This window comes from Oncorhynchus nerka, linkage group LG27 (genome assembly GCF_034236695.1).
Source record: "Oncorhynchus nerka isolate Pitt River linkage group LG27, Oner_Uvic_2.0, whole genome shotgun sequence".
NCBI lineage: Eukaryota > Metazoa > Chordata > Actinopteri > Salmoniformes > Salmonidae > Oncorhynchus > Oncorhynchus nerka.
Window position 1 is genome coordinate 41,414,124 of NC_088422.1, and position 25,825 is coordinate 41,439,948.

The 25,825-nt window shown below is 42.9% G+C and overlaps 1 protein-coding gene across 7 annotated transcripts in view; it reads left to right on the top strand.

Moving 5' to 3' along the window:
- Positions 1-25,825, top strand: part of LOC115111795 (serine/threonine-protein phosphatase 2B catalytic subunit gamma isoform-like) — a 69,289-nt gene that overhangs the window by 17,115 nt on the left and 26,349 nt on the right. For all 7 annotated transcript variants that reach the window (XM_029638226.2, XM_029638225.2, XM_029638227.2 and 4 more), the window contains exons 2-3: positions 1,916-2,113; positions 5,427-5,551. In XM_029638226.2, the coding sequence (XP_029494086.1) occupies positions 1,916-2,113; positions 5,427-5,551 (323 nt within the window). The remainder of the gene's footprint in view (positions 1-1,915; positions 2,114-5,426; positions 5,552-25,825) is intronic.

Here is a 25,825-nt window from a genome sequence, read left to right on the forward strand (position 1 = left end):
TATTTTAAAGAGAACAAGCTATAGGATGAAAAATGCCAGTGTATTGGTGCAGGTACAGTCGACTAGCACTAGCTAATGCTATCGATAGTCAAAGTATCTATATAATATTGTCCAAAATAATATTGTGATGTAACTGTGTATTTTTTTCCCCTCATCACTACAATTTACCCTTGTTTTTTTTTAAAACAAAAGATGGACATTTCTCTCTTATAATTGTTTTGACAGCTGAGAGTCCAGTATCTAAAACAATAAAGGGTTTTACACGATAGCAACCTTTTGCACTCTGCAAAGGATTGTGGGACTGTAGAACAGATTACCGCCCGGGCCAGGTGTGCAATTTGACACTGACTGACAAGCCTACCACGGGATGCGGCTGCCTGCTGCCATAGAATCTATTAATGGCTGGGGTAGACACTGGATGCAGATGGGAACGGTTTTCCATCAGTTTGTCTTAAATTACTACTTGATGGGTTATTGTTGTTTTATTGCCTAAGATGTGGGCTCTCTAGGCGAATGTGTTAACGTGTGTATGTAAACTCGGCAAAAAAAGCAATGTCCTCTCACTGTCAACTGCATTTATTTTCAGAACTTAACATGTGTAAATATTTGTATGAACATAAACAAGAATCTACAACTGAGACATAAACTGAACAAGTTCCACAGACATGTGACTAAAAGAAATGGAACAAATGTGTCCCTGAACAAAAGGGGGTCAAAGGAGGAGGGGGATGTCTTCACTTTAATGCACATCATTGAAATTGCCTGCAATGACAACAAACTCAGTCCGATGATGCTGTGATACACCGCCCCAGACCATGACAGACCCTCCACCTCCAAATCGATCCCGCTCCAGAGTACAGGCCTCGGTGTAATGCTCATTCCTTCGGCGATAAACGTGAATCCGACTATCACCCCTGGTGAGACAAAACCGCGACTCGTTAGTGAAGAGCACTTTTTGCCAGTCCTGTCTGATCCAGTAACGGTGGGTTTGTGCCCATAGTCCCGTTGTTGCTGGTGATGTCTGGTGAGGACCTGCCTTAAAACAGGCCTACAAGCCCTCAGTCAAGCCTCTCTCAGCCTATTGCGGATAGTCTGAGCACTGATGGAGAGAATATGCGTTCCTGGTATAACTCGGCAGTTGTTGTTGCCATCCTGTACCTGTCCCGCAGGTGTGATGTTCGGCTATACTGATCTCGTGCAGGTGTTGTTACACGTGGTCTCCTACTGCGAGGACAATCAGCTGTCCCTCCTGTCTCTCTGTAGCGCTGTCTTAGGCGTCTCACAGTATGGACATTGCAATTTATTGCCCTTGCCACATCTGCAGTCCTCATGCCTTCTTGCAGCGTGCCTAAGGCACATTCATGCAGATGAGCAGGGACCCTGGGCATCTTTCTTCTGGTATTTTACAGAGTCGGTAGAAAGGCCTCTTCAGTGTCCTTAATTTTCATAACGGTGACCTTAATTGCATACCGTCTAAGATGTTAGTGTCTTAACGACCGTTCAACAGGTGCATGTTCATTCATTGTTTATGGTTCATTGAACAAGCATGGGAAACAGTGCTCAAACCATTTTACAATGAGGAGCTGTTATTTGGATTTTTACAAATTATCTTTGAAAGACAGATTCCTGAAAAGGGGATGTTTCTTTTTTTGCTGAGTTTAGATAGTATGCGGTTTGCCAGCACAAATGAGCAATCTGTAGAACACTGTCAGACATAATGCATTGTAGATCACTGCACTCTGACTGACTCATGGAGGTATTAAAGCTAAATGCAAGAGAAATCTCTGTGGGTGGGACCCAGTGGACCTAGGTTGTACCAAAGCCCTGCTCAAAAGTAGTGCACTAAATAGGAAAAGGGTGCTTTTTTTTGGGGGACACATCCTTAATATTGTTTACCCTCTTTTCCCCTGTCAAGCCGTGCCGTACCCTCCCCAGCAGCGTCTCTCTATGAAGGAGCTGTTTGAGGATGGCAAGCCCAACGCAGAGACGCTCCGCGCCCACCTAGTGAAGGAGGGCCGGCTGGAGGAAGAGGTGGCCCTCCGGGTCATCAACGACGGCGCCAACATCCTGAGACAGGAGAAATGCATGCTGGAGGTAGAGGCACCCATCACAGGTAAGGGAAGAATAGTACTTTATTAGTCCGTTTGAGACATACAGTGGGGAGAACAAGTATTTGATACACTGCCGATTTTTGCATGTTTTCCTACTTACAAAGCATGTAGAGGTCTGTCATTTTTATCATGGGTACACTTCAACTGTGAGAGACGGAATCTAAAACAAAAATCCAGAAAATCACGTACGATTTAAGTAATTAATTAGCATTTTATTGCATATTTATTGCACATTTTATTGAAGCATGAGGTCTGATACCAACAGGCTCAGAGACATTATTGATCTACAAGCCATAAGACTGCTGAACTCTTGAACTGGACTGACCACCTGATCTGATTCTCCACACGTTAGCATGCACACACACACACATCAACTGCTGCAACCAGACTTATGATTGCTAAATACTGCACAATTTAAATAATTTCCCCAATTTCCCCTTCCCCAAAAGACATGTAAATATTGGACTATAAATTGTGCCTTCCTGTATTACACTTATGCACAAAAATGTACAGTTGAAGTCAGAAGTTTACATACACTTAGGTTGGAGTCATTAAAACTCGTTTTTCAACCACTCCACAAATTTCTTGTTAACAAGCTATAGTTTTGGCAAGTCGGTTAGGACATCTTCTTTGTGCATGACACAAGTCATTTTTCCAACAATTGTTTGCAGACAGATTGTCACTTTTACCCAGTGGGTCAGAAGTCTACATACACTAAGTAGACTGTGCCTTTAAAAAGCTTGGACAATTCCAGAAAATTATGTCATGGCTTTAGAAGCTTCTGATAGGCTAATTGGCATAATTTGAGTCAATTGGAGGTGCACCTGTGGATGTATTTCAAGGCCTACCTTCCAACTCAGTGCCTCTTTGCTTGACATTGTGGGAAAATCTAAAGTAATCAGCCAAAAACAATTGTAGACCTCCACAAGTCTGGTTCATCCTTGGGAACAATTTCCAAACGCCTGAAGGTACCACATTCATCTGTACAAACAATAGTACGCAAGTATAAACACCATGGGACCACGCAGCCGTCATACCGCTCAGGAAGGAGACACGTTCTGCCTCCTAGAGATGAACGTACTTTAGTGCGAAAAGTGCAAATCAATCCCAGAACAACAGCAAAGGACCTTGTAAAGATGCTGGAGGAAACAGGTACAAAAGTATCGATATCCACAGTAAACGTGTCCTATATCGATATAACCTGAAAGGCCGCTTGGCAAGGAAGAAGCCACTGCTCCAAAAACCGCCATAAAAAAGCCAGACTACGGATTGCCACTGCACATGGGGACAAAGATCATACTTTTTGGAGAAATGTTCCCTGGTCTGATGAAACAAAAATAAAACTGTTTGGCCATAATGACCATCGTTATGTTTGGAGGAAAAAGGTGAGGCTTGCAAGCCAAAGAACACCACCCCAACCGTGAAGCACGGGGTGAGGGGGTGCTTTGCTGCAGGAGGGACTGGTGCACTTTACAAAATAGATGGCATCATGAGGGAGGGAAATTATGTGGATATATTGAAGCAACATCTCAAGACATCAGTCAGGAAGTTAAAGCTTGGATGCAAATGGGTCTTCCAAATGGACAATGACCCCAAACATACTTCCAAAGTTGTCAAAAATGGCTTAAGGACAACAAAGTCAAGGTATTGGAGTGGCCATCACAAGACCCTGACTTTAAAACTGAAAAGGCGTGTGCGAGCAAGGAGGCCTGCGAACCTGACTCCGTTACACCAGCTCTGTCAGGAGGAATGGGCCAAAATTCACCCAACTTATTGTGGGAAGCTTGTGGAAGGCTACCTGAAATGTTTGACCCCATGTTAAACAATTTAAAGGCAATGCTACCAAATACTAATTGAGTGTATGTAAGCTTTTGACCCACTGGGAATGTGATGAAATAAATCAAATATGAAAAATCATTCTCTCTCCTATTATTCAGACATTTCACATTCTTAAAATAAAGTGGTGATCCTAACAGACCTAAGACAGGGAATTTCTACTCGGATTAAATGTCAGGAATTGTGAAAAACTGAGTTTAAATGTATTTGGCAAAGATGTATGTACACTTCCGACTTCAACTGTATTCTTTTCTACTGAGGCTTTTACTTTATGTTCGTACTATCCTTTTATTATTTCTTATTGTTTCATTGTTGAGAAGGAACCCCGCAAGTAAGCATTTCATTGGACAGTGTATACCATGTGTATACCGTACATACGACTCATAAAACTTAACTCTCCTCGACTGGTGAAACCAGCCTGATCTCTCCATTGTTTTACTGCACAAGTTAAATAGAATGGTGAGAACGCAGGGATTAGACTGGTTCCATCAGGGTTTTATTTTTACATTTATTTTACCAGTTGAGTTGACTAGGAACACATGCTCATCTACAGCAACGACCTAGGGAATAGTTACCGGGGAGAGGAGGGGGGGATGATTTAGGTGACCGGGATGGTATGAGGGCCAGATTGGGAATTTAGCCAGGACACCGGGGTAAACACCCCTACTCTTACGATAAGTACCATGGGATATTTAGTGACCACAGAGAGTCAGGACACCCGTTTAACGTCCCATCCGAAAGACGCCACCCTACACAGGGCATTGTCTCCAATCACTGCTCGGGGGCATTGGGATAACGAAACATTTACCAGTGGAAACGGTGCCTCCTACTGGCCCTCCAACACCACTTCTAGCAGCATCTGGTCTCTCATTCAGGACAAACGCTGCTTAGCTTCAGAAGCAAGCCAGCATTGGGATGCAGGGTGGTATGCTGCTGGCTAGCCTGCTCCCTCTGGCCTACACACATGCTGAGTGAGTGAGGATAGTACATGCACAACTCTTTCTCTGGCACCCAGCAGACAGACATTCACACAGTGCCATGGAATAGTGCCCAACCAGGCCCAGAGTAAACACAGCACATGCCTGGGCACTATGCCATGGTACCACACAACTGTATCTGTTGACAGAAGGTGTATTGGAGTGGACCCATTTTGCTGGCCTGAGTTATGGGTGTCATCAAATGCCTTTGAACTGAACTCCCAGTTTCACACAGCTGTCCTTACTGTCCTGGTCCAGCTTAGCATATCTGTTCTGCACCATGCTAGTGCTCACACACAGCCTCAATCACATGCAAATAGGCCTACATGTCTTCGCTGTATATGAATAGATTACTTTGTCATAGACAGAATTGGGTAACTCTGAAATTACTCTCACTCTTGTGCATATCAAAGTATTGTCATATCAGACCATGTCTCTCCTGTACTAGAGGATAATGACCTATTTGTTTCCTTCCCTAACAGTGTTGTTTGTTTGTCCTTAGTGTGTGGAGATGTCCACGGCCAGTTCTTTGACCTAATGAAGCTGTTTGAAGTGGGAGGCTCGCCCAGCAACACACGTTATCTTTTCCTTGGAGACTACGTAGACCGAGGCTACTTCAGTATTGAGGTGATTCTACCCTACTGACCCAATTTCCCCCTCTCCTTGAGTCTGCCAATGAAAAAGGATAATCGGAATTGGGGTGAAGCGGAGGAGTGAATAAAAAGTCGGGGATCAGGTTTGGCGACTGCTTGGTGAGTCAATTCCAGAGCACCCAAAGGGAGAAGATGAATACGATTGGCCTTATTTAGATCCTGCTGCAGGAGGAAATTCCCTGTGTTGTGTTTGAAGGCGAGCAAAGCGGCAGAGGTACACTACCGTTCAAAAGTTTGGGGTCACTTAGAAAATTCCTTGTTTTTGGTTCATTTAAAATAACATCAAATTGATCAGAAATACGGTAGATATGATGTTGTAAATGACTATTGTGGCTGGAAACGGCTTTTAATGGAATATCTACGTAGGCGTAACAGAGGCCCATTATCAGCAACCATCACTCCTGTGTTCCAATGGTACGTTGTGTTAGCTAATCCAAGTTTATCATTTTAAAAGCCAAATTGATCATTAGAAAACCCTTTTGCAATTATGTTAGCACAGCTGAAAACTGTGGTTGTGATTAAAGAAGCATTAAAACTGGCCTTCTTTAGACTAGTTGAGTATCTGGAGCATCAGCATTTGTGGGTTCGATTACAGGCTCAAAATGGCCAGAAACAAAGCACTTTCTTCTGAAACTCGTCAGGCAATTCTTGTTCTGAGAAATAATGGCTACTCCATGTGAGAAATTGCCAAGAAACTGAAGATCTGGTACAATGCTGTGTACTACTCCCTTCACAGAACAGGAGACAGAACGCGTCTCCTTCCTGAGCGGTATGACAGCTGCGTGGTTCCATGGTGTTTTATACTTGCGTAATATTGTTTGTACAGATGAACGTGGTACCTTCAGGCATTTGGAAATTGCTCCCAAGGATGAACCAGACTTGTGGAGGTCTACAATTTGTTTTTCTGAGGTATTGGCTGATTTCTTTAGATTTTCCCACAATGTCAAGCAAAGAGGCACTGAGTTGGAAGGTAGGCCTTCAAATACATCCACAGGTACACCTCCAATTGACTCAAATTATGTCAATTAGCCTATCAGAAGCTTCTAGTTCCATGACATAATTTTCTGGAATTTTCCAAGCTGTTTAAAGGCACAGTCACAACTTAGTGTATGTAAACTTCTGACCCACTGGAATTGTGATACAGGGAATTATAAGTGAAATAATCTGTCTGTAAGCAATTTTTGGAAATATGACTTGTCATGCACAAAGTGGATGTCCTAACCGACTTGCCAAAACTATAGTTTGTTAACAAGAAATTTGTGGAGTGGTGGAAAAACAAGTTTTAATGTCTCCAACCTAAGTGTATGTAAACTTCCGACTTCAACTGTATAACATGGTGATGTGTGTCTGGCCCTGCTGGACTAGTGTGCCATGTTTAATTTAGACATCTCTCGCTCTGTATTTACCTCTCAAGCCCATTGAGGGACATCCACTCTGCTGTGCTCTCACGTGGAATTATTTCATGTCTGAACGTTGCTCAGGGACAAGTTTGCTAAGTCTTTTGTTACATCACATAGTCAAAACCTTAATAATAGCTGCCATTTTGGTTCGTGGTCATACTTTTGTTGCTCTTCTCAAGGCAGAGCATGTGAATTGGGGTCAGTGTCCTCTAGTTAGTTAGCTAGACTATTCTGGGTAAACTGGGTGTGTAGACCACAAAAATGGCATACGGTGCCTTATTAAGAAAGTATTCACACCCATTGACATTTTTTTGTTAAATTTAATAATTTTTTGTCAACGATTACACCAAATACTAATTTGAAACTGGAAGAAAAATTATAACGTTTGTAAAATATATAACACTATCATGCTGACCAGACCGCTCACGTGCGTGCGTCCACCATCGAGCGCATGTTGATTTTGTCCACCCACACCAGACGCGATCAGGACACGCAGGTTGAAATATCAAAACGAACTCTGATCCAACTATATTAATTTGGGGACAGGTCGAAAAACATTTATGGCAATTTAGCTAGCTAGCTTGCTGTTAGATCATTTGTCCTGGGATATAAACATTGGGTTCTTATTTTACCTGAAATGCACAAGGTCCTCTACTTGGACAATTAATCCACAGATAAGAGTAAACGGAGTATTAAAAATGAAGTCTCTCCTCCTTCAGGCTGTTTCTTCTTTGGACTTTATATGACAGTTGACAACCAACTGTAAGGTGCACTACTAACTGGACTGGAGTGTGGACCTCAGTTCATCTTTCAATCACCCACGTGGGTATATGCTTCTATAAACCAAAGAGGAGATGGGAGAGGCAGGACTTGCAGCGGTTCTTGCGTCACAAATATAACCAGGTTCTATTTTAGTGCCTGGCTACGCAGACTCTTCTTCACGTGTGCGAGCAGTGTGGGTGCAATTATTGAATAACATTTATTTTGCTATGCGAGCGGTGTGGTCAGCATGTAATATATCTTGATTTGACAAGTATTCAACCCCCTGAGTCAATCAGTATATCTTAGAATCACCTTTGGCAGTGATTTACAGCTGTGAGTCTTTCTGGGTAAGTCTCTAAGAGCTTTGCACACCTGGATTGTACAATATTTGCACTTAAAAAAATATATATTCTTCAAGCTATTCTTCAAGTTGGTTGTTGATCATTGCTAGACAGCCATTTTGTATTTATTTAGTATGGATCCCCATACTTTTCCTGGGGTCCAGCATAATTAAGGCAGTTATATACAATTAAAAAAACATTACATTACATTTCACAATAGATTAAATGTGTGCCCTCAGGCCACTACCCTTCTACCACATATCTACAACACAAAATCTATGCTATCGTGTGTCTCTACACAGTCGCTATTTAATTTTTACATTTTTATTTGATTTAACTAGGCAAGTTAAAACCAGGGTCTGTGGTAAGGCCTCTAGCACTTAGATGCAGTGCCTTAGAATGCTGCACCACTCGGGAGCCCTACTGTTCGATAAGGTGTGTTTTTTTATATATATATATTTTTGTTCTTGCTGTGTTTACTGCTTCCATGAGTTTCTTGATGTGGAATAGAGTTCCATGTAGTCGTAGCTCTATGTAGTACTGTGCACCTCTCATTGTCTGTTCTGGTCTTCGGAAATGTGAGGAGACCTCTGGTGGAATGTCTTGTGAGGTATGCATGGGTGTCTGAGCTGTGTGCTAGTAGTTTAAACAGACAGCTCGGTGCATTTAACATGGCAATACCTCTCACAAATACAAGTAGTGATGAAGTCAGTCTCTCCTCTATTTTGAGCCAGGAGATATTGACATTAATAATATCAATGTTACCTCTCTGTGTACATTTTGAAGGCCAGCCATGATGCCCTGTCTGGGGCAATTGTAATTTTCCTAAGTACCTCTTTGTGGCACCTGACCACACGACTGGACAGTAGTCCAAATGCGACAAAATAACAGCCTGTAGGACCTGTCTTGTTGTTAGTGTTGAGCAGCGTTTTATTATGGCCTGACCTCTCCCCATCTTAGCTAATGTTGCATCAATATGTTTTGTCCATGACAGTTTTAACTCCAGGGTTACTCCAAGCAGTTTAGTATCCTCAACTTGCTAAATTTCCACGTTATTCATTAAAAGATTTAGATGAGGTTTAGGGTTTAGTGAATGATTTGTCCCAAATGGAATGCTTTTCATTTATGAAATGTTTAGGACAAACTTATTTCTTGCCACCCATTCTGAAACGAACTGCAGCAATGATTTCACGTGCTGTGGCAGCTGATGTGTTGAGTCATCAGCATACATGGACACCATCTCTGCAGCCATCCAGCAATCAGGTCTTTATGGTATAGTGGCTGACTGTAGCCAATCCTCAGTAAAAGGCACATGAAAGCCTGCTTGGAGTTTGCCAAAAGGCACCTCAAGACTCTGACCATAAGAAACAAGATTCTCTGGTCTGATGAAACCAAGATTTAACTCTTTGCCTTGAATATCAAGCGTCATGTCTGGAAGAAACCTGGCACCATCCCTACGTAGAAGCGCGGTGGTGACGGCATCATGCCGTGAGGATGTTTTTCAGCAGCAGGGACTGGGTGTTAGTCAGGATCGACGCAAAGATGAACGGAGCAAAGTACAGAGATCCTTGATGAAAACCTGCTCCAGAACGCTCAGGACGTCAGACTGGGGTGAAGGTTCACCTTCCAACAGGACAACAACCCTAAGCACACAGCCAAGACAACGCAGGAGTGGCTTCGGGACAAGTCTCTGAATGTCCTTGAGTGGCCCAGCCAGAGCCCAATCAAGCATCCCTGGAGAGACCTGAAAGTAGCAGCGACGCTCCCCATCCAACCTGACAGACCTTGAGAGGATCTGCAGAGAAGAATGGAAGAACCTCCCCAAATACAGGTGTGCCAAGCTTGTAGCGTCATACCCCAAACGTCTCAAGGCTATAATCGCTGCCAACGGTGCTTCAACAAAGTACTGAGTAAAGGGTCTGAATACTTAAGGAAATGCCATATGTCTTATTTTTAATTAATTAGCAAACATTTCTATAAACCTGTTTTTGCTATGTTATTATGTGGTGTTGTGTGTGTAGATTAATGAGGGGGGAAAACAATTTAATCAATTTTAGAATAAGGCTGTAACATAACCGAATGTGGAAAAAGGCAAGGGGTCTGAATACTTTCCGAAGGCACTGTATATACAAAGCTCATGCCTTTCAAGCAACTTTTTTCAAATAATCTTTAGTCTCATCATGCAGCCTTACAATGTATTGGGGGTATTTTTTTGTTGTTTTAGAACAACTAAAGTTACATTAATAACTCTAAATTAAGCATATAGGAGTACATATTTATTTGTTAGCCGCTCAACACAGAATAGCCGCATGTGCGTACTCCCTCATCGTTTGGAGAAAAATATATATTTAAAGTTTTGTTTAATTGTATTCATACTATAATGCCACAGATTATAAGCAAATATTGTATGCTAAAGCAACTGGTGTAGCACACAGTCATTTGGCATAGCCACATCAGGACCTAACATAAGGACATTTTTTTCATATGTTTCTTTAGACTTGTCTAAAATAAATAATGGATTTATTGTGAAGGTGTAGGCTATATTACATGGATTTATTCGACTTTTTAAAATGGCTTGTAGGCTATTTGTGGAAGCCAGGAGATGCTAAATGTGTTTGTTAATTAACGGTGAATTAACGTGAGACTGACCGTTATTTGCTTGACAATCACCAGCAGATGGAATTTCGTTAAAAATATCACTTTGTAGAATAACTGCGATTCCATGCTTTCCTCAAGTTGAAAAATATTTTTCAATTTCATTCAGTTATATTTTACTATAAGTAATATGACAATTAATAGAACTCATTAATCTGCACAGAAAGTAATTTTGTAACGTAGCACGTTACTTTGAAGTAATGGGTAATATGAAGCTTTAGGAAACTAATTCCAGCACTATAGGGCATAGGGTGCCATTTGGGATGCATGCTTACAGCCCAAGCTTACTATTGAGTGCTGATTTGACATGTTTTGCCGTGACAGATTTGGTTAATGTAGATCAGACCCATTTTTGTATCCCCATATAGCTTTTGTGGCCTCCTGAAATTGGGTCTGCTGAAACTAGAAAAAAACGAAAATGAGACTGCTGTTGGATTTTTTTAATGGGTTTTCTTTCTGCTGATTTCCTGTGCTCTCTGAATGGTCATCATGGTAACTGCATGATTTAGCATTTCTGTTAGTTTGAAATTAGTGTTAAACGAACATTTCTGTCCAGGAGCCGTTGTCATGTAAAGTGGATTAAAGCATTCCATTATTACGTTGATAGAGGATTTAAATAATGGATTTTGCAGCCACTACTAAGAAGAGCAGAAACGGGTAGACTTGACCCCTAGAATGGAAACCTGGATCCTCACAGCAGAGTAGTGTTGCACTGTATGCCGAAACGTCTTAACTGTTTCGATACTAGAACATGAAAAACAGTTTGGTGCTAGACGTTTTGTTACTTTGATACTTATGTCAAATGTTTCATGTCGTCTACTGATTGAGAGAGGATCAAGTCTGTCTACCATCACAGCCAATCTTCCCTTTTTGCAACGCAAGCACTAGGGTTGAATGGCGGGAACGCGGTAACTGAGATTTACTGCCCAAAACCACTCCCTTTTCCCAGGATAAATAACTGCAAGAAACCAATAAATTATAATGTATTATTAATATGAACAGCATGGCGTGAAATGGAACTGTTAAATGATATGGGTTGTCTAAATCTGGCCGTGCTGCTGCTCCAGTTTCAACTGTTCTGCCTGTGATTATTTTTATTTGACCATGCTGGTCATTTATGAACATTTGAACATCTTGGCCATGTTCTGTTATAATCTCCACCTGGTACAGCCAGAAGAGGACTGGCCACCCCACATAGCCTGGTTCCTCTCTAGGTTTCTTCCTAGGTTCTGGCCTTTCTATGGAGTTTTTCCTAGCCACAGTGCTTCTACACCTGCGTTGCTTGCTGTTTGGGGTTTTAGGCTGGGTTTCTGTACAGCACTTTGAGATATCAGCTGATGTACGAAGGGCTATATAAATAAATTTGATTTGATTCTCTACGGCCTCAGCATGATGAATCCTCAATGCTCAGGGTGGGGACAGACAGCCCATCTCAGATTGGAGCGCAGTTCATAATGTGTCGATCGATCATCTCATCATGGTAACATTTTTTTCTTGTGGCAGGTAGTCCTACATTTGTTGCAGCATAGTCTTTAATACACTGCTCAAAAAAATAAAGGGAACACTTAAACAACACAATGTGACTCCAAGTCAATCACACTTCTGTGAAATCAAACTGTCCACTTAGGAAGCAACACTGATTGACAATACATTTCACATGCTGTTGTGCAAATGGAATGGACACCCCCAATAAAGGAGTGGTTCTGCAGGTGGTGACCACAGACCACTTCTCAGTTCTTATGCTTCCTGGTTGATGTTTCGGTCACTTTTGAATGCTGGCGGTGCTTTCACTCTAGTGGTAGCATGAGACAACCCACTCAGCTAGTGCAGCTCATCCAGGATGGCACATCAATGCGAGCTGTGGCAAGAAGGTTTGCTGTGTCTGTCAGCGTAGTGTCCAGAGCATGAAGGCGCTACCAGGAGACAGGCCAGTACATCAGGAGATGTGGGGGGGGCCGTAGGAGGGCAACAACCCAGCAGCAGGACAGCTACCTCCGCCTTTGTGCAAGGAAGAGCACTGCCAGAGCCCTGCAAAATGACCTCCAGCAGGCCACAAATGTGCATGTGCCTGCTCAAACGGTCAGAAACAGACTCCATGAGGGCCCGACGTCCACAGGTGGGGGTTGTGCTTGCAGCCCAACACCGTGCAGGACGTTTGGCATTTGCCAGAGAACACCAAGATTGGCAAATTCGCCACTGGCGCCCTGTGCTCTTCACAGATGAAAGCAGGTTCACACTGAGCACATGTAACAGACGTGACAGAGTCTGGAGACGCCGTGGAGAACGTTCTGTTGCCTGCAACATCCTCCAGCATGACCGGTTTGGCTGTGGGTCAGTCATGGTGTGGGGTGCCATTTCTTTGGGGGGCCGCACAGCCCTCCATGTGCTCGCCAGAGGTAGCCTGACTGCCATTAGGTACCGAGATGAGATCCTCAGACCCCTTGTGAGACCATATGCTGGTGCGGTTGGCCCTGGGTTCCTCCTAATGCAAGACCATGCTAGACCTCATGTGGCTGGAGTGTGTCAGATGTTTCTGTAAGAGGAAGGCATTGATGCTATGGACTGGCCCGCCTGAATCCAATTGAGCACATCTGGGACATCATGTCTTGCTCCATCCACCAACGCCACGTTGCACCACAGACTGTCCAGGAATTGGCGGATGCTTTAGTCCAGGTCTGGGAGGAGATCCCTCAGGAGACCATTCGCCACCTCATCAGGAGCATGCCCAGGCGTTGTAGGGAGGTCATACAGGCACGTGGAGGCCACACACACTACTGAGCCTCATTTTGACTTGTTTTAAGGACATTACATCAAAGTTGGATCAGCCTGTAGTGTGGTTTTCCACTTTAATTTTCAGTGTGACTCCAAATCCAGACCTCCATGGGTTGATACATTTTTGATTTCCATTGATCATTTTTGTGTGATTTTGTTGTCAGCACATTCAACTATGTAAAGAAGAAAGTATTTAATAAGAATATTTCATTCATTCAGATCTAGGATGTTATTTTAGTGTTCCCTTTATTTTTTTGAGCAGTGTATAAAGATTGAATATGTGTCTAATTTACCCGTCTCCATCTGGCTTTTGGGGGTCACCTAATTTGTTTATTGTAAAGATTTTTTTTTAAGCGTTATTTTAAAACAGCTTATCACTCGAATATCGTTGCTTTAAATCAGTACACACACGCAATCACTCTTTCACAGTCTTGTGCTCTCATCAATTCCATTCAAATTGCATCAGAAATAGATCATTCTGTTCTAGTTGATATACTGTATAACCCTATATACAAATGTCCCAGCCTACCTCTTCCAGGTAATCTATTCAATTTTGTATTAGGCTTATTGTTAGCTAATTAATGATGGGTTATGCATGATAAGCTTCTAACTTATAGCCTCTGTCTCTTGCACAATATGCATGCACATGTGCTCCACAGGCCTCTCTCCTTACACTCTCCTTAGCTCTTGAAGTCCAATCAAATTTTATTGGTCACATACACATGGTTAGCAGATGTTATTACGAGTGCAGCTAAATGCTTATGCTTCTAGATCCGACAGTGCAGCACTATCTAACAAATAACACAACAAAACTAATACACACAATCTAGTAAAGGAATGGGATGAGAATATATAAGTATAAAATATATGGCTGAGCAGTGACAGAGTGGCTAAGATGCAATTGACTATAAAGAATAGATGGTGAAGGATACAGTATACATTATATACATATGAGATGAGTAATGCGAGATATGTAAACATTCTTAAAGTGACTAGTGTTCCATTCATTAAAGTGCCCAATGATATCAAGTCTGTAGGTAAGCAGCCACCTCTTTGTGCTATCTGATGGCCTTGGGATAAAAGCTGTTTTTCAATCTATCTCTCCCAGCTTTACTGCACCTGTACTGACCTCTCCTTCTGGATGGAAGCGGGGTGAACCGGCATTGGCTCGGGTGGTTATTGTCCTTGTCACAGGAAAGCAAAAGAGATTGTCATCGGGTGCTGTAGGTGTCATGGAGGGCAGGTAGTTTGCCCCCGGTGATGCAATGTGCAGACCTCACTACCCTCTGGAGAGCCTTGCGGTTGACGGCGGTGCTGTTGCCGTACCAGGCTGTGATACAGCCCGACAGGATTCTGTCAATTGTGCATCTGTAAAAGCTTGTCAGGGTTTTTGGTGATGAGCCAAAAGGTTGAAGAGGCGCTGTTGCGCCGCCTTCACCACACGCTGTCTGTGTGCATGGAGCATTTCAGTTTGTCGGTGTACACCGAGAAACTTAAAACTTTCCACTTTCTCCACTGCTGTCAGGTCGATGTGGATAGGGGGTGTGCACCCTGAAGTCCACGATCATTTCTTTTCTTTTGCTGACATTGATTGAGATGTTATTTTCCTGACACCATACTCCGAGGGCCCTCACCTCGTCCCTGTAGGCTGTCTCGTCATTGTTGGTAATCAAGCCTACCACAGGTGTGTCGTCTGCTAACTTGATTATTGAGTTGGAGATGTGCATGGCCACTCAGTCGTGGGTGAACAAGGAGTACAGGAGGGGGCTGAGAACGCACCCTTGCGGGGCCCCAGTGTTGAGGATCAGCGGAGTGGAGATGTTGTTTCCTACCTTCACCACCTGGGGAGGCCTGTCAGGAGGTCCAGGAGCCAATTGCAAAGGGCGGGGTCGAGACCCAGGGTCTCAAGCTTAATGATGAGCTTGGAGGGTGCTATGGTGTTGAATGCTGAGCTGTCAGCATTCTTACATAGGTATTCCTCTTTTCCAGATGGGATTGTGCAGTGTGATGACAATTGCATTGTATGTGGACCTATTGGGGCAGTAAGCAAATTAAAGTGGGTATAGGGTGACTGGTAAGGTGGAGATGATATGATCCTTGACTAGTCTCTCAAAGCACTTCATGATGACAGAGGTTAGTGCTATGGGGCGATAGCCATTTAGTTCAGTTACCTTTGCTTTTTTGGGAACAGGAACAATGGTGCCCATCTTGAAGCATGTGGGGACAGCAGACTGGGATAGAGATTGATTGAATATGTCCGTGAACACACTAGCCAGCTGGTCTGCGCATTCTCTGAGGACGCGGCTAGGGATGCCGTCTGGGCTGGCAGACTTGCAAGGGTTAAGACGTTTAAATGTTTTCCTCACATTGGCCACGAAGAAGGAGCGCCCACAGTCTTTGGAAGCAGGCCACGTCAATGGCATTGTATTGTCCTCAAAGTGCGCAAAGAAGTTGTTTCATTTGTCTAGAAGCAAGACATTGATGTCCGCAACGGGGCTAGTTTTCATTTTGTAATCTGATTGTCTGTAGGCCCTGCTACATACGTCTCGTGTTTGAGTCGTTGAATTGCGACTGCACTTTGTCTTTATACTGATACTCTGCTTGTTTGATTGCCTTACAGATGGAATAACTACAATGTTTGTATTCTGCCATATTTCCAGTCGCCTTGCCATGATTAAATGCTTTCAGGTTTGCGCAAATGCTGCCATCAATCTACAGTTTCTGGTTATGGAAGGTTTTAATAGTCAGTGGGTACAGCATCTCCTATACACTACCTTATAAACTCGCTCACCGATTTTCAGCGTATACGTCAATGTTATTATCTGAGGCTACCCGGAACATATACCAGTCCACGTGATCTAAGCAATCTTGAAGCGTGGAATCCGATTGGTCAGACCAGCGTTAGATAGACCTAAGCACGGACGCTTCCTGTTTTAGTTTCTGCCTTTAGGAGGGGAGCAACAGAATGGAGTCATGGTCAGATTTGCCAAAAGGAGGGTAGGGGAGGGCATTATATGCATCACAGAAGTTAGAGTAGCAATGGTCGAGCATGTTATTGGCTCGTGGAGAACAATCGATATGCTGATAGAATTTAGGTAGCCTTGTTCTCAAATTAGCTTTGTTAAAATCCCCAGCTACAATAAATGCAGCCTCAGGATATATGGTTTCCAGTTTGCATAAAGTCCAGTGAAGTTCCTTGATGGCCGTCTTGGTTTCCGCTTGTGGGTGGATGTACGCGGCTGTGATAACCGAGGAGAGTTCTCTTGGCAGATAATAAAGTCTGCATATGATTGAACAAAAGGACTTGAGTTCCTGTATGTTGTTATAATTACACCATGACTCGTTAATCATGAAACATACATCCCGCCCTTTTTACCGGAGAGATGTTTATTCCTGTCGGTGCGATGCACTGAAAATCCTTTTGGCTGTATGGACTCCGATAGCATGTCCTCAGCTAGCCATGTTTCCATGAAACGGAGTATGTTACAATCCCGGATATCTCTTTGGAAAGCAACTCTTGCCCTGATTTCGTCTACTTTGTTAACTAGGGACTGGAAATGAGCAATTAGTAATTTACTCGGAAGCCTCACTAGAAGACCGCTCCGGCACCCCCTCCTCCGGCGGTGTTGTTTTGGGTCGGCCTCTGGAATCAGTTCAAATGCCCTGGGCAGTGCAGACAAAGGATCCGCTTTGGGAAAGTCTTGTTCTTGATCGTAGTGCTGGTTGTGCTGTTAAGTTGACGTCTCTCTGACACTTAATGTTTTCTGGGCTAACAATGTAAGGAATAATACATTTAAAAAAAATACTGCACAGTTTCCTAAGGACTAGAAGCGAAGCTGCCATCTCTATTGGTGCCATCTTGTCATTAACATCAAGTCCCATGCAGGAAAAGCTAGACCTTGTTGGACATAATATTTTAGCATTTCTTATACCAATAGACTCAGAGGTATACAAGCTCATTTGCTGAATGTTAAATACAGCAGCCACTAGAAATCACTGGTAGTTTGAAAGAGTGAACACGTGATGGAGAAAGGCAAAAGCAGTTATAATTTCAGACCCATAACCATTCAATCTTCGTGAGAAGGGAAAGACTTCTGCATCTGATTCTAGTCTTATAATAATTAAGGATGTCATTAGAATGATGAAGATCAGGACAACAAAACTTATTTAATTTAACTGTTGAAAGAGAGGAAGAAATTAAGCAACAATCTAGAGCAAAAGAGCCTACTAGGCTAAGAACATTAGTGGAAATATTATTAAAACCTTTTTTATTTGATTTAACATTTGATTTAACTAGGCAAGTCAGTTAAGAACAAATTCTTATTTACAATGACGGCCCAACCCATGTGCTGCACCAGAATCCCATGTTCTCTCCTTGTTTTAGAATGGTTTGAACAATGTGCGTAATTCCAGTCAATATAATGCAGTATAATACAGTTCACGCTCAAAATATTAGCCGACTAGTATAATCCATTTACCCAAGAGAGTATACAGTCGTGGCCAAAAGTTTTGAGAATGACACAAATATACATTTCCACAAAGTTTGATGCTTCAGTGTCTTTAGATATTTTTTGTCAGATGTTACTATGGAATACTGAAGTATAATTACAAGCATTTCATAAGTGTCAAAGGCTTTTATTGACAATTTACATGAAGTTGATGCAAAGAGTCAATATTTGCAGTGTTGACCCTTCTTTTTCAAGAACTCTGCAATCCGCCCTGGAATGCTGTCAATTAACTTCTGGGCCACATGATTGATGGCAGCCCATTCTTGCATAATCCATGCTTGGAGTTTGTCAGAATTTGTGGAGTTTTGTTTGTCCACCCGCCTCTTGACAACAAGTTCTCAATGTGATTAAGGTCTGGGGAGTTTTCTGGCCATGGACCCAAAATATTGATGTTTTGTTCCACAAGCCACTTAGTTATCACTTTTGCATTATGGCAAGGTGCTCCATCATGCTGGAGAAGGCAGTGTTCATCACCAAACTGTTCCTGGATGGTTGGGAGAAGTTGCTCTCGGAGGATGTGTTGGTACCATTCTTTATTCATGTGTGGGGTTGCTGTATTCTTAGACAAAATTGTGAGGGAGCCCACTCCCTTGGCTGAGAAGCAACCCCACACATGAATGGTATCAGGATGCTTTACTGTTGTCATGACACAGGACTGATGCTAGTGCTCACCTTGTCTTCTACGGACAAGCTTTTTTCCGGATGCCCCAAACAATCGGAAAGGGGATTCATCAGAGAAAATGTCTTTACCCCAGTCCTCAGCAGTCCAATCCCTGTGCCTTTTGCAGAATATCAGTCTGTCCCTGATGTTTTTCCTGGAGAGAAGTGGCTTCTTTGCTCCCCTTCTTGACACCAGGCCATCCTCCAAAAGTCTTCACCTCACTTTGCGTGCAGATGCAGTCACACCTGCCTGCTGCCATTCCTGAGCAATCTCTGTACTGGTGGTGCCCCGATCCCGCAGCTGAATCAACTTTTGGAGACTGTCCTGGTGCTTGCTGGACTTTCTTGGGTGCCCTGAAGCCTTCTTCACAACAATTGAACCGCTCTCCTTGAAGTTCTTGATGATCCGATAAATGGTTGATTTCGGTGCAATCTTACTGGCAGCAATATCCTTGCCTGTGAAGCCCTTTTTGTGCAAAGCAATGATGACGGCACGTGTTTCCTTGCAGGTAACCGTAGTTGACAGAGGAAGAACAATGATTCCCAGCACCACCCTCCTTTTGAAGCTTCCAGTCTGTTATTCGAACTCATTCAGCACGACAGAGTGATCTCCAGCCTTGTCCTCATCAACACTCACACCTGTGTTAACGAGAGAATCACTGACATGATGTCAGCTGGTCCTTTTTGTGGCAGGGCTGAAATGCAGTGGAAATGTTTTTGGGGGATTCAGTTCATTTGCATGGCAGAGGGACTTTGTAATTAATTGCAATTCATCTGATCACTTTTCATAACATTCTGGAGTATCTGCAAATTGCCACCATACAAACTGAGGCAGCAGACTTTGAAAATTAATATTTGTGTCATTCCCAAATTTTTTGGCCATGACTGTATATCTAGCTACATCTATGGACTTTTATGTATTTCTGTTGTGTGTAATGTGAAATAGCCTATATCATACACTACTGGTCAAAAGTTTTAAATACCTACTTATTCAAGGGTTTTTCTTTATTTTTATAATTTTCTACATTGTCGAATAATAGTGAAGACATTAACTATGAAATGACACTCATGGAATCATGTAGTAACCGAAAAAGTGTTAAACAAACAAATATATTTTATATTTGAGATTCTTCAAATAGCCACCCTTTGCCTTGATGACAGCTTTGCACATGCTTGGCATTCTCTCAACCAGCTCTCATCATCTGGAATGCTTTTCCAACAGTCTTGAAGGAGTTCCCACCAGTGCTGAGCACTGCTTTTCCTTCACTTTGCGGTCTGACTCATCCCGAATCATCTCCACTTGGTTGAGGCTGGGGGATTGTGGAGGCCAGGTCGTCCGATGCAGCACTCCATCATTCTCCATCTTGGTAAAATAGCCCTTACACAGCCAGTTTCATCATAGTACTTGATGGTTATTGCGACTGCACTTGAAGAAACGTTCAAAGTTCTTCAAGTGTTCCGTATTGACTGACCTTCGTATCTTAAAGTAATGATTGACTGTTGTTTCTCTTTGCTTATTTGAGCTGTTCTTGCCATAATATGGACTTGGTATTTTACCAAATAGTTCTACCTTCTATATACCCCCCCCCCCCCCCCCCACCTTGTCACAACACAACTGATTGGCTCAAATGCATTTTAAGAAGGAAAGAAATTACACAAATAAAAATTGAAGGAAGCACACCTTTCGAATTGAAATGCATTACAGGTTACTACCTCATGAAGCTGGTTGAGAGAATGCCAAGCTGTCATCAAGGCAAAGGGTGGCTATTTGAAGAATCCCAAATATAATATATATTTTGAATTGTTTAACACTTTTTTTTGGTTACTACATAATTCCATATGTGTTATTTCATGGTTTTGATGTTCTTCACTTTTATTCTACTATGCAGAAAATAGTAAAAAATAAAGATGTTAAATGTATTTTAATATAGGGCTCATGAAATGTATTTATTGTATGGCTCATCAGGCTCAGTTAACATCAGGCATGCATTTTCTATCAATGCTCTAATCAAATCCAGACAGGCCTATTTATATGCTTTAGAATGACACTTCGGGTTTTTAGCAAGAATAGAGGGTTACCCGGGAGGAAAGTGATTTATTGTCTGGATGGAACATTTGTAAAATACCGGGAAAGTATTCAATCCTAGCGAGTGCACCGTGCCTGCTCCTCTTAGTCGTTGCTAGCTCTAGCCTGTCCCGATGAACCACTACACTCCCTGGGAGTCTGGGCTGATTCACATTCAACACTTATTCAAGTGTGTTAACTGCAGCATAATGTAACGCTGTGTTTATTTTTTTTATTATGGAATTACTGTTCACACAAGCATATCCATTACAGGCTAGAACACTTAATGCAAGAAGATACAGGTAGCATCCAGCTTTGTAGGCTAACTTTCCTTGCTTGCATACAGCTGAAGCTTACATCAATTCACTACCCTAGTATCAGCAAAATATTGCTGATTTTTAAAGATGATTGTCATCAAACTTTATTCATTCACTTAGTCTCCCCCGCCTCACGTCTTTACCTTTCAAGATGATCTTTGTGCGAGCCTCGAACTGACTGCATGTGTGAATGAGATACTTTCATAAAATAAGAGATTGCTTCTTCTATGCAAATATTGTCGATCAGTACAATAAATAAGTCCCAAATGGAAAGGAAACAGATTGTGTTTCATCTATAGCCCATGAAATCAGCCAAAACGAGCTCAATAACTCACTACATGTACTCACACCTGTATTGTGAATAGGCCTAGGCTGGCCTACAGCTTGATTTACTGAGTTTATCATTAGAGATGTACTATTCAAATAAGTGATTACCATTATGTAGTTTGATTGGTAAATACATTTACATTTAAGTCATTTAGCAGACGCTCTTATCCAGAGCGACTTACAAATTGGTGCGTTCACCTTAAGACATCCAGTGGAACAGCCACTTTACAATAGTGCATCTAAATAAATAAATAAATAAATAACCGTCATATTGATTATACATTTCAAATGTAATGATATTCAACTCAAAAGATCTGTCTGGCTCAAGCACCATTCTGTAACTTTGTCTAATAAGCCTGCTTTTTTTTGGTTTTGAGTATTGTAATGGTATCGAGTATCGTGACACTAAACCTGGTATCGAATACAGAATTCTGCAGAGTTTGACTAGTCCTCAGGGTGCAGAACTGGGCTGGCTGAGTTATGACCTGTGGGTGTTGAATGGAAGAGTCGACGGGGCTATAGGGCTGAGGGGGGTTGAATGGAAGAGTCGACGGGGCTATAGGGCTGAGGGGGGTTGAATGGAAGAGTCGACGGGGCTATAGGGCTGAGGGGGGTTGAATGGAAGAGTCGACGGGGCTATAGGGCTGAGGGGTTGAATGGAAGAGTCGACGGGGCTATAGGGCTGAGGGGTTGAATGGAAGAGTCGACGGGGCTATAGGGCTGAGGGGGTTGAATGGAAGAGTCGACTGGGCAGGGCTGAGGGGGTTGAATGGAAGAGTCGACGGGGCTATAGGGCTGAGGGGGGTTGAATGGAAGAGTCGACGGGGCTATAGGGCTGAGGGGGGTTGAATGGAAGAGTCAACAGGGCCATAGGGCCTGGACGGCTAACTGGGCTAAGCATCGACCTGCTTTGTCTGTGGTTCTGGGGGGCTTTTGATGGGAGGCGGTAGGTGAAATGTCACAGATGAAAAGGTGTCGGTGAAAGAGCATAGGGAATGACGGGTGACTCCTGGGCCATTGATCAGCTATTCTAGATTAAATGTTCTCTTCCCCTCATAACCAGACAGGACTCACAGGAAATAGGTAGGCTAATGTCCATCACTGACTCCTCTGGAAGCACAATGGAGTTATGTGCCTGTAAAAATCAAGGCTCATTTCACTCACCGAAAAGTTTTTGAAGCGCTTCTTGTGTAGTCAAGCCTGCGTTGTTTGGCATTCACTTGATTTTCACTTTACTCCCAGGAAAACAGTGTGAGGCCCTATTAAAATCTATTTTATTTTGCCGACTTCGTTCTGTTTTTTCCAAATTTCCAAAATCACACTTTAATAGAAAAACAACAAAAGTGGATGTTCAAGTCCACAACAATGCTTAAACCACATCAGGAGACTACTTTTGAGGTCTGTGAAAAATCTGATTTTTTTATATTTTAGGTGTTGTTAACCTTTAATGCAACTGAGCACCAGCCAGAGACTGTTTGGTTAGCAGTGTTTCTGTAGCGCTTGTGATTGCAGAGTTTGCAAAACAAATGGCCACTGGATTGATGCAAATAATCATGATATCATTCTGCCAGGTAGGCATAGGCTACTTTGTAGTTATCATTTAATTGAGCATGTTTTTGGGAACCTTTTACCAGAAGACGATTGTCATTAAATTAGCATCATCGCTATAGGCTACACAAAGTAGTAGACAAACAAACTAGGGCATTCCTGTGCTGTTGCCTCTTCACAAAGTTGAAGTAAAATATGATGTATTTTGTTCATGTCTTATGATAAACTTGGGAAAATGTGTTAATTAAAATTAAGTTTTAATGTCTTGATTCTGTCCACATTCTCTGCAACACAGATTTTCTAGGGCCCTAACAGTGGCAAGTGTTACTTAGTTGACTATCCTGGTTAAAATGACAAGAATGAAATGACTCCATGTGCTTTCTGTTACACATCAAATATCTGCTAATATGATGACCGACTGTGCTTTAGTCTAGGGGTAAGGAGGAGGGTACTGCCAGTGCCTTGCCCTCTTAGAAGGACTGGCAAAGAGAAGCTCTCTTTGATGTGCTGCGTAAATTAAACCAGTGTGTTGACTAGGCCAGTAATGAGATCTACCATTGGACATGGGCCAGAGGTGGACCACATCATAACTCACTGGATTTATGGGGTGGATGCGTCCCAAATGGCACCCTTTTCCCCTATGTAGTGCGCTACTTTTGACCAGGGCTCATAGGGCTCTGGTCAAAAGTAGTGCACTACATATGGAATAGGGAGACACATGGTGAGCTCTACACGTAATTGCCAGAATAATGGATACTTGAGTAAATAAAGGATACAAAGTATATTGGAAGCAGGTCCTTCCATACAGGTGTGGTTCCTAAGTTAATTAAGCAGTTAACATCCCATCATGCTTAGTCATTATTTTGGCTGCCAGGCTATGCCCCCATAGGATGACAATGCCCCCATCCACAGGGCATGAATGGTCACTGAATGGTTTGATGAGTGTGAAAACGATGGAAACCGTATGCCATGGCCGTCTGTCACCAGATCTCAACCCAATTAAACACACAGGCGATTCTGGAGCGGCGCCTGAGACATCATTTTCCATCAACACCAAATGATGGAATTTCTCATGGAAGAATGGTGTCGCACGGAGTTCAAGACACTTGTAGAATCTATGCCAAGGTGCATTGAAGCTGTTCTAGCTCGTGGTGCCCCAACGCCCTGTTAAGGCACTTGGTGGTATGTTCTTTATTTTGGCAGTTACTTGTATCTGTACACCCAGATTGATTTTGATTTAGTGGAAATGGGCTCAGAAACCTGTGTTCTAGTTCCATATGAAGGCCAAGAATGGAAAGATTGACCTTATCCTTTCGTAGAAGGTAGGTAGCTTTACCATTTCAGGCCAGACATTTGCTCAGTCTAAATTGAGTATGTGTGAGCCATCCATTTTGATTCTCCTGTTGGCCCTCCTTTGCATCACCGCCTCCTCATTCCTTTCTCCCTCTTTGATGCAGGAAAGTGCTCTAACCTATAGACCCCTCCCAGCCTCCAGCCACCACCAGGCAGCACACTGCTGTCTGAAGTGAAGTGTGTGTGTTTCGAGGTGAGGGAGGTAGCAGCCACTTGTGTCTGACACACAACGTGCTGTTCTGCTGCCTTTGTCTGCCTCCCCCGCTCAACGCACGCAGGCAGGAAGGGAGGGAGAGAGAGGGGGGGGGGGGGTGAGACTCATTAAATCGCCCTTCAGCCTGAGGCACTCCACTCAAAGCCCCTCACTCAGACTAGAGGTCCTTTCACTGACTCTAAACTGCCCCTCTCCTCACCCTGGCTCCCTCCCTGGCTTGAACCTCTCCCCATGGTCAACCAGTCCCCTAGTCCCCATAGTTAACTGATGTTTGACATGCCAAAGAATGACAAGGAGTTGGCATGATGATGACACAAACAATCCCAAGTCCCTACCTGCGCTTCGCCGCTTCGGAACACCCCATCCTTCCTAGAAACTCCGGAATTATGGGTAGCGCAATGCCCACTTCTCTATTGTGTATTATTTGAATGGACACCTGCTGGCCTTGGTTGCCTTGGCATCCTGTTCTAGGGACTTAATGTAGGGCTCTGGTTGTGTTCCTGCCTGGCTGTATTTTAAAGTAGAGGATGAAGAGTGAGGGGGCTGAGATAGAGGGAGACTGAGAGTGGCAAGCCAAGTGGAGACTAATGAGTGCTGCTACCTTGTTTGTCTGTCGTCTGAGGCTGGAAAGTGGAAGGGGAAGCAATCTCATTTGGATTGTAAATGTAGCCCGCTTTTCATATTGTCGTCACACATTAAATGCGGCCCGAACTCTATTTGGGTACTGCATCAAAGAGTGTCTGAGGATGAATTAAATTTGATTGAATCTGGTGTTTTTTTTTATCCTCTCTCATTGAAAGCCCTAAACGGGGAGAGAATGACTAGTCTGTTGTTGCTTTTCAGAGGAGACCTGGGCCCGTAGCCACAAATCAGCGCAAAAAAGGTCCTTTGAATCCTGTTAACCTGTTTTGACAAAAAAAATCATTTCCCCGAGTAGATTTTAGGACGATGTTAAGACACTGCCCTGGCCAACTCTGAGCCAGGACTAAAATCAACTCATAAAAGTGTATCTCAGGTGGTAGTCACTGTAGTTTGAGGCAAAGGAAAGATTGTGATGATGCTCATTGGCATTGTTTCAAATTAAATCAAATCAAATTTTATTTGTCACATACACATGGTTAGCAGATGTTAATGTGAGTGTAGCGAAATGCTTGTGGGTAGCGCAATGGGGAATAATGACTTGTGATGAGGCATCGCCAGCTGGTAACTCTATAGCACGCTTCAGACAACCACAGTAAATGTGACTACATCAAATTTTGCAATGGTTAAAGGTCCAATGCAGTTGTTTTTATCTCTATCAAATCATTTTTGGGTAACAATTAAGTA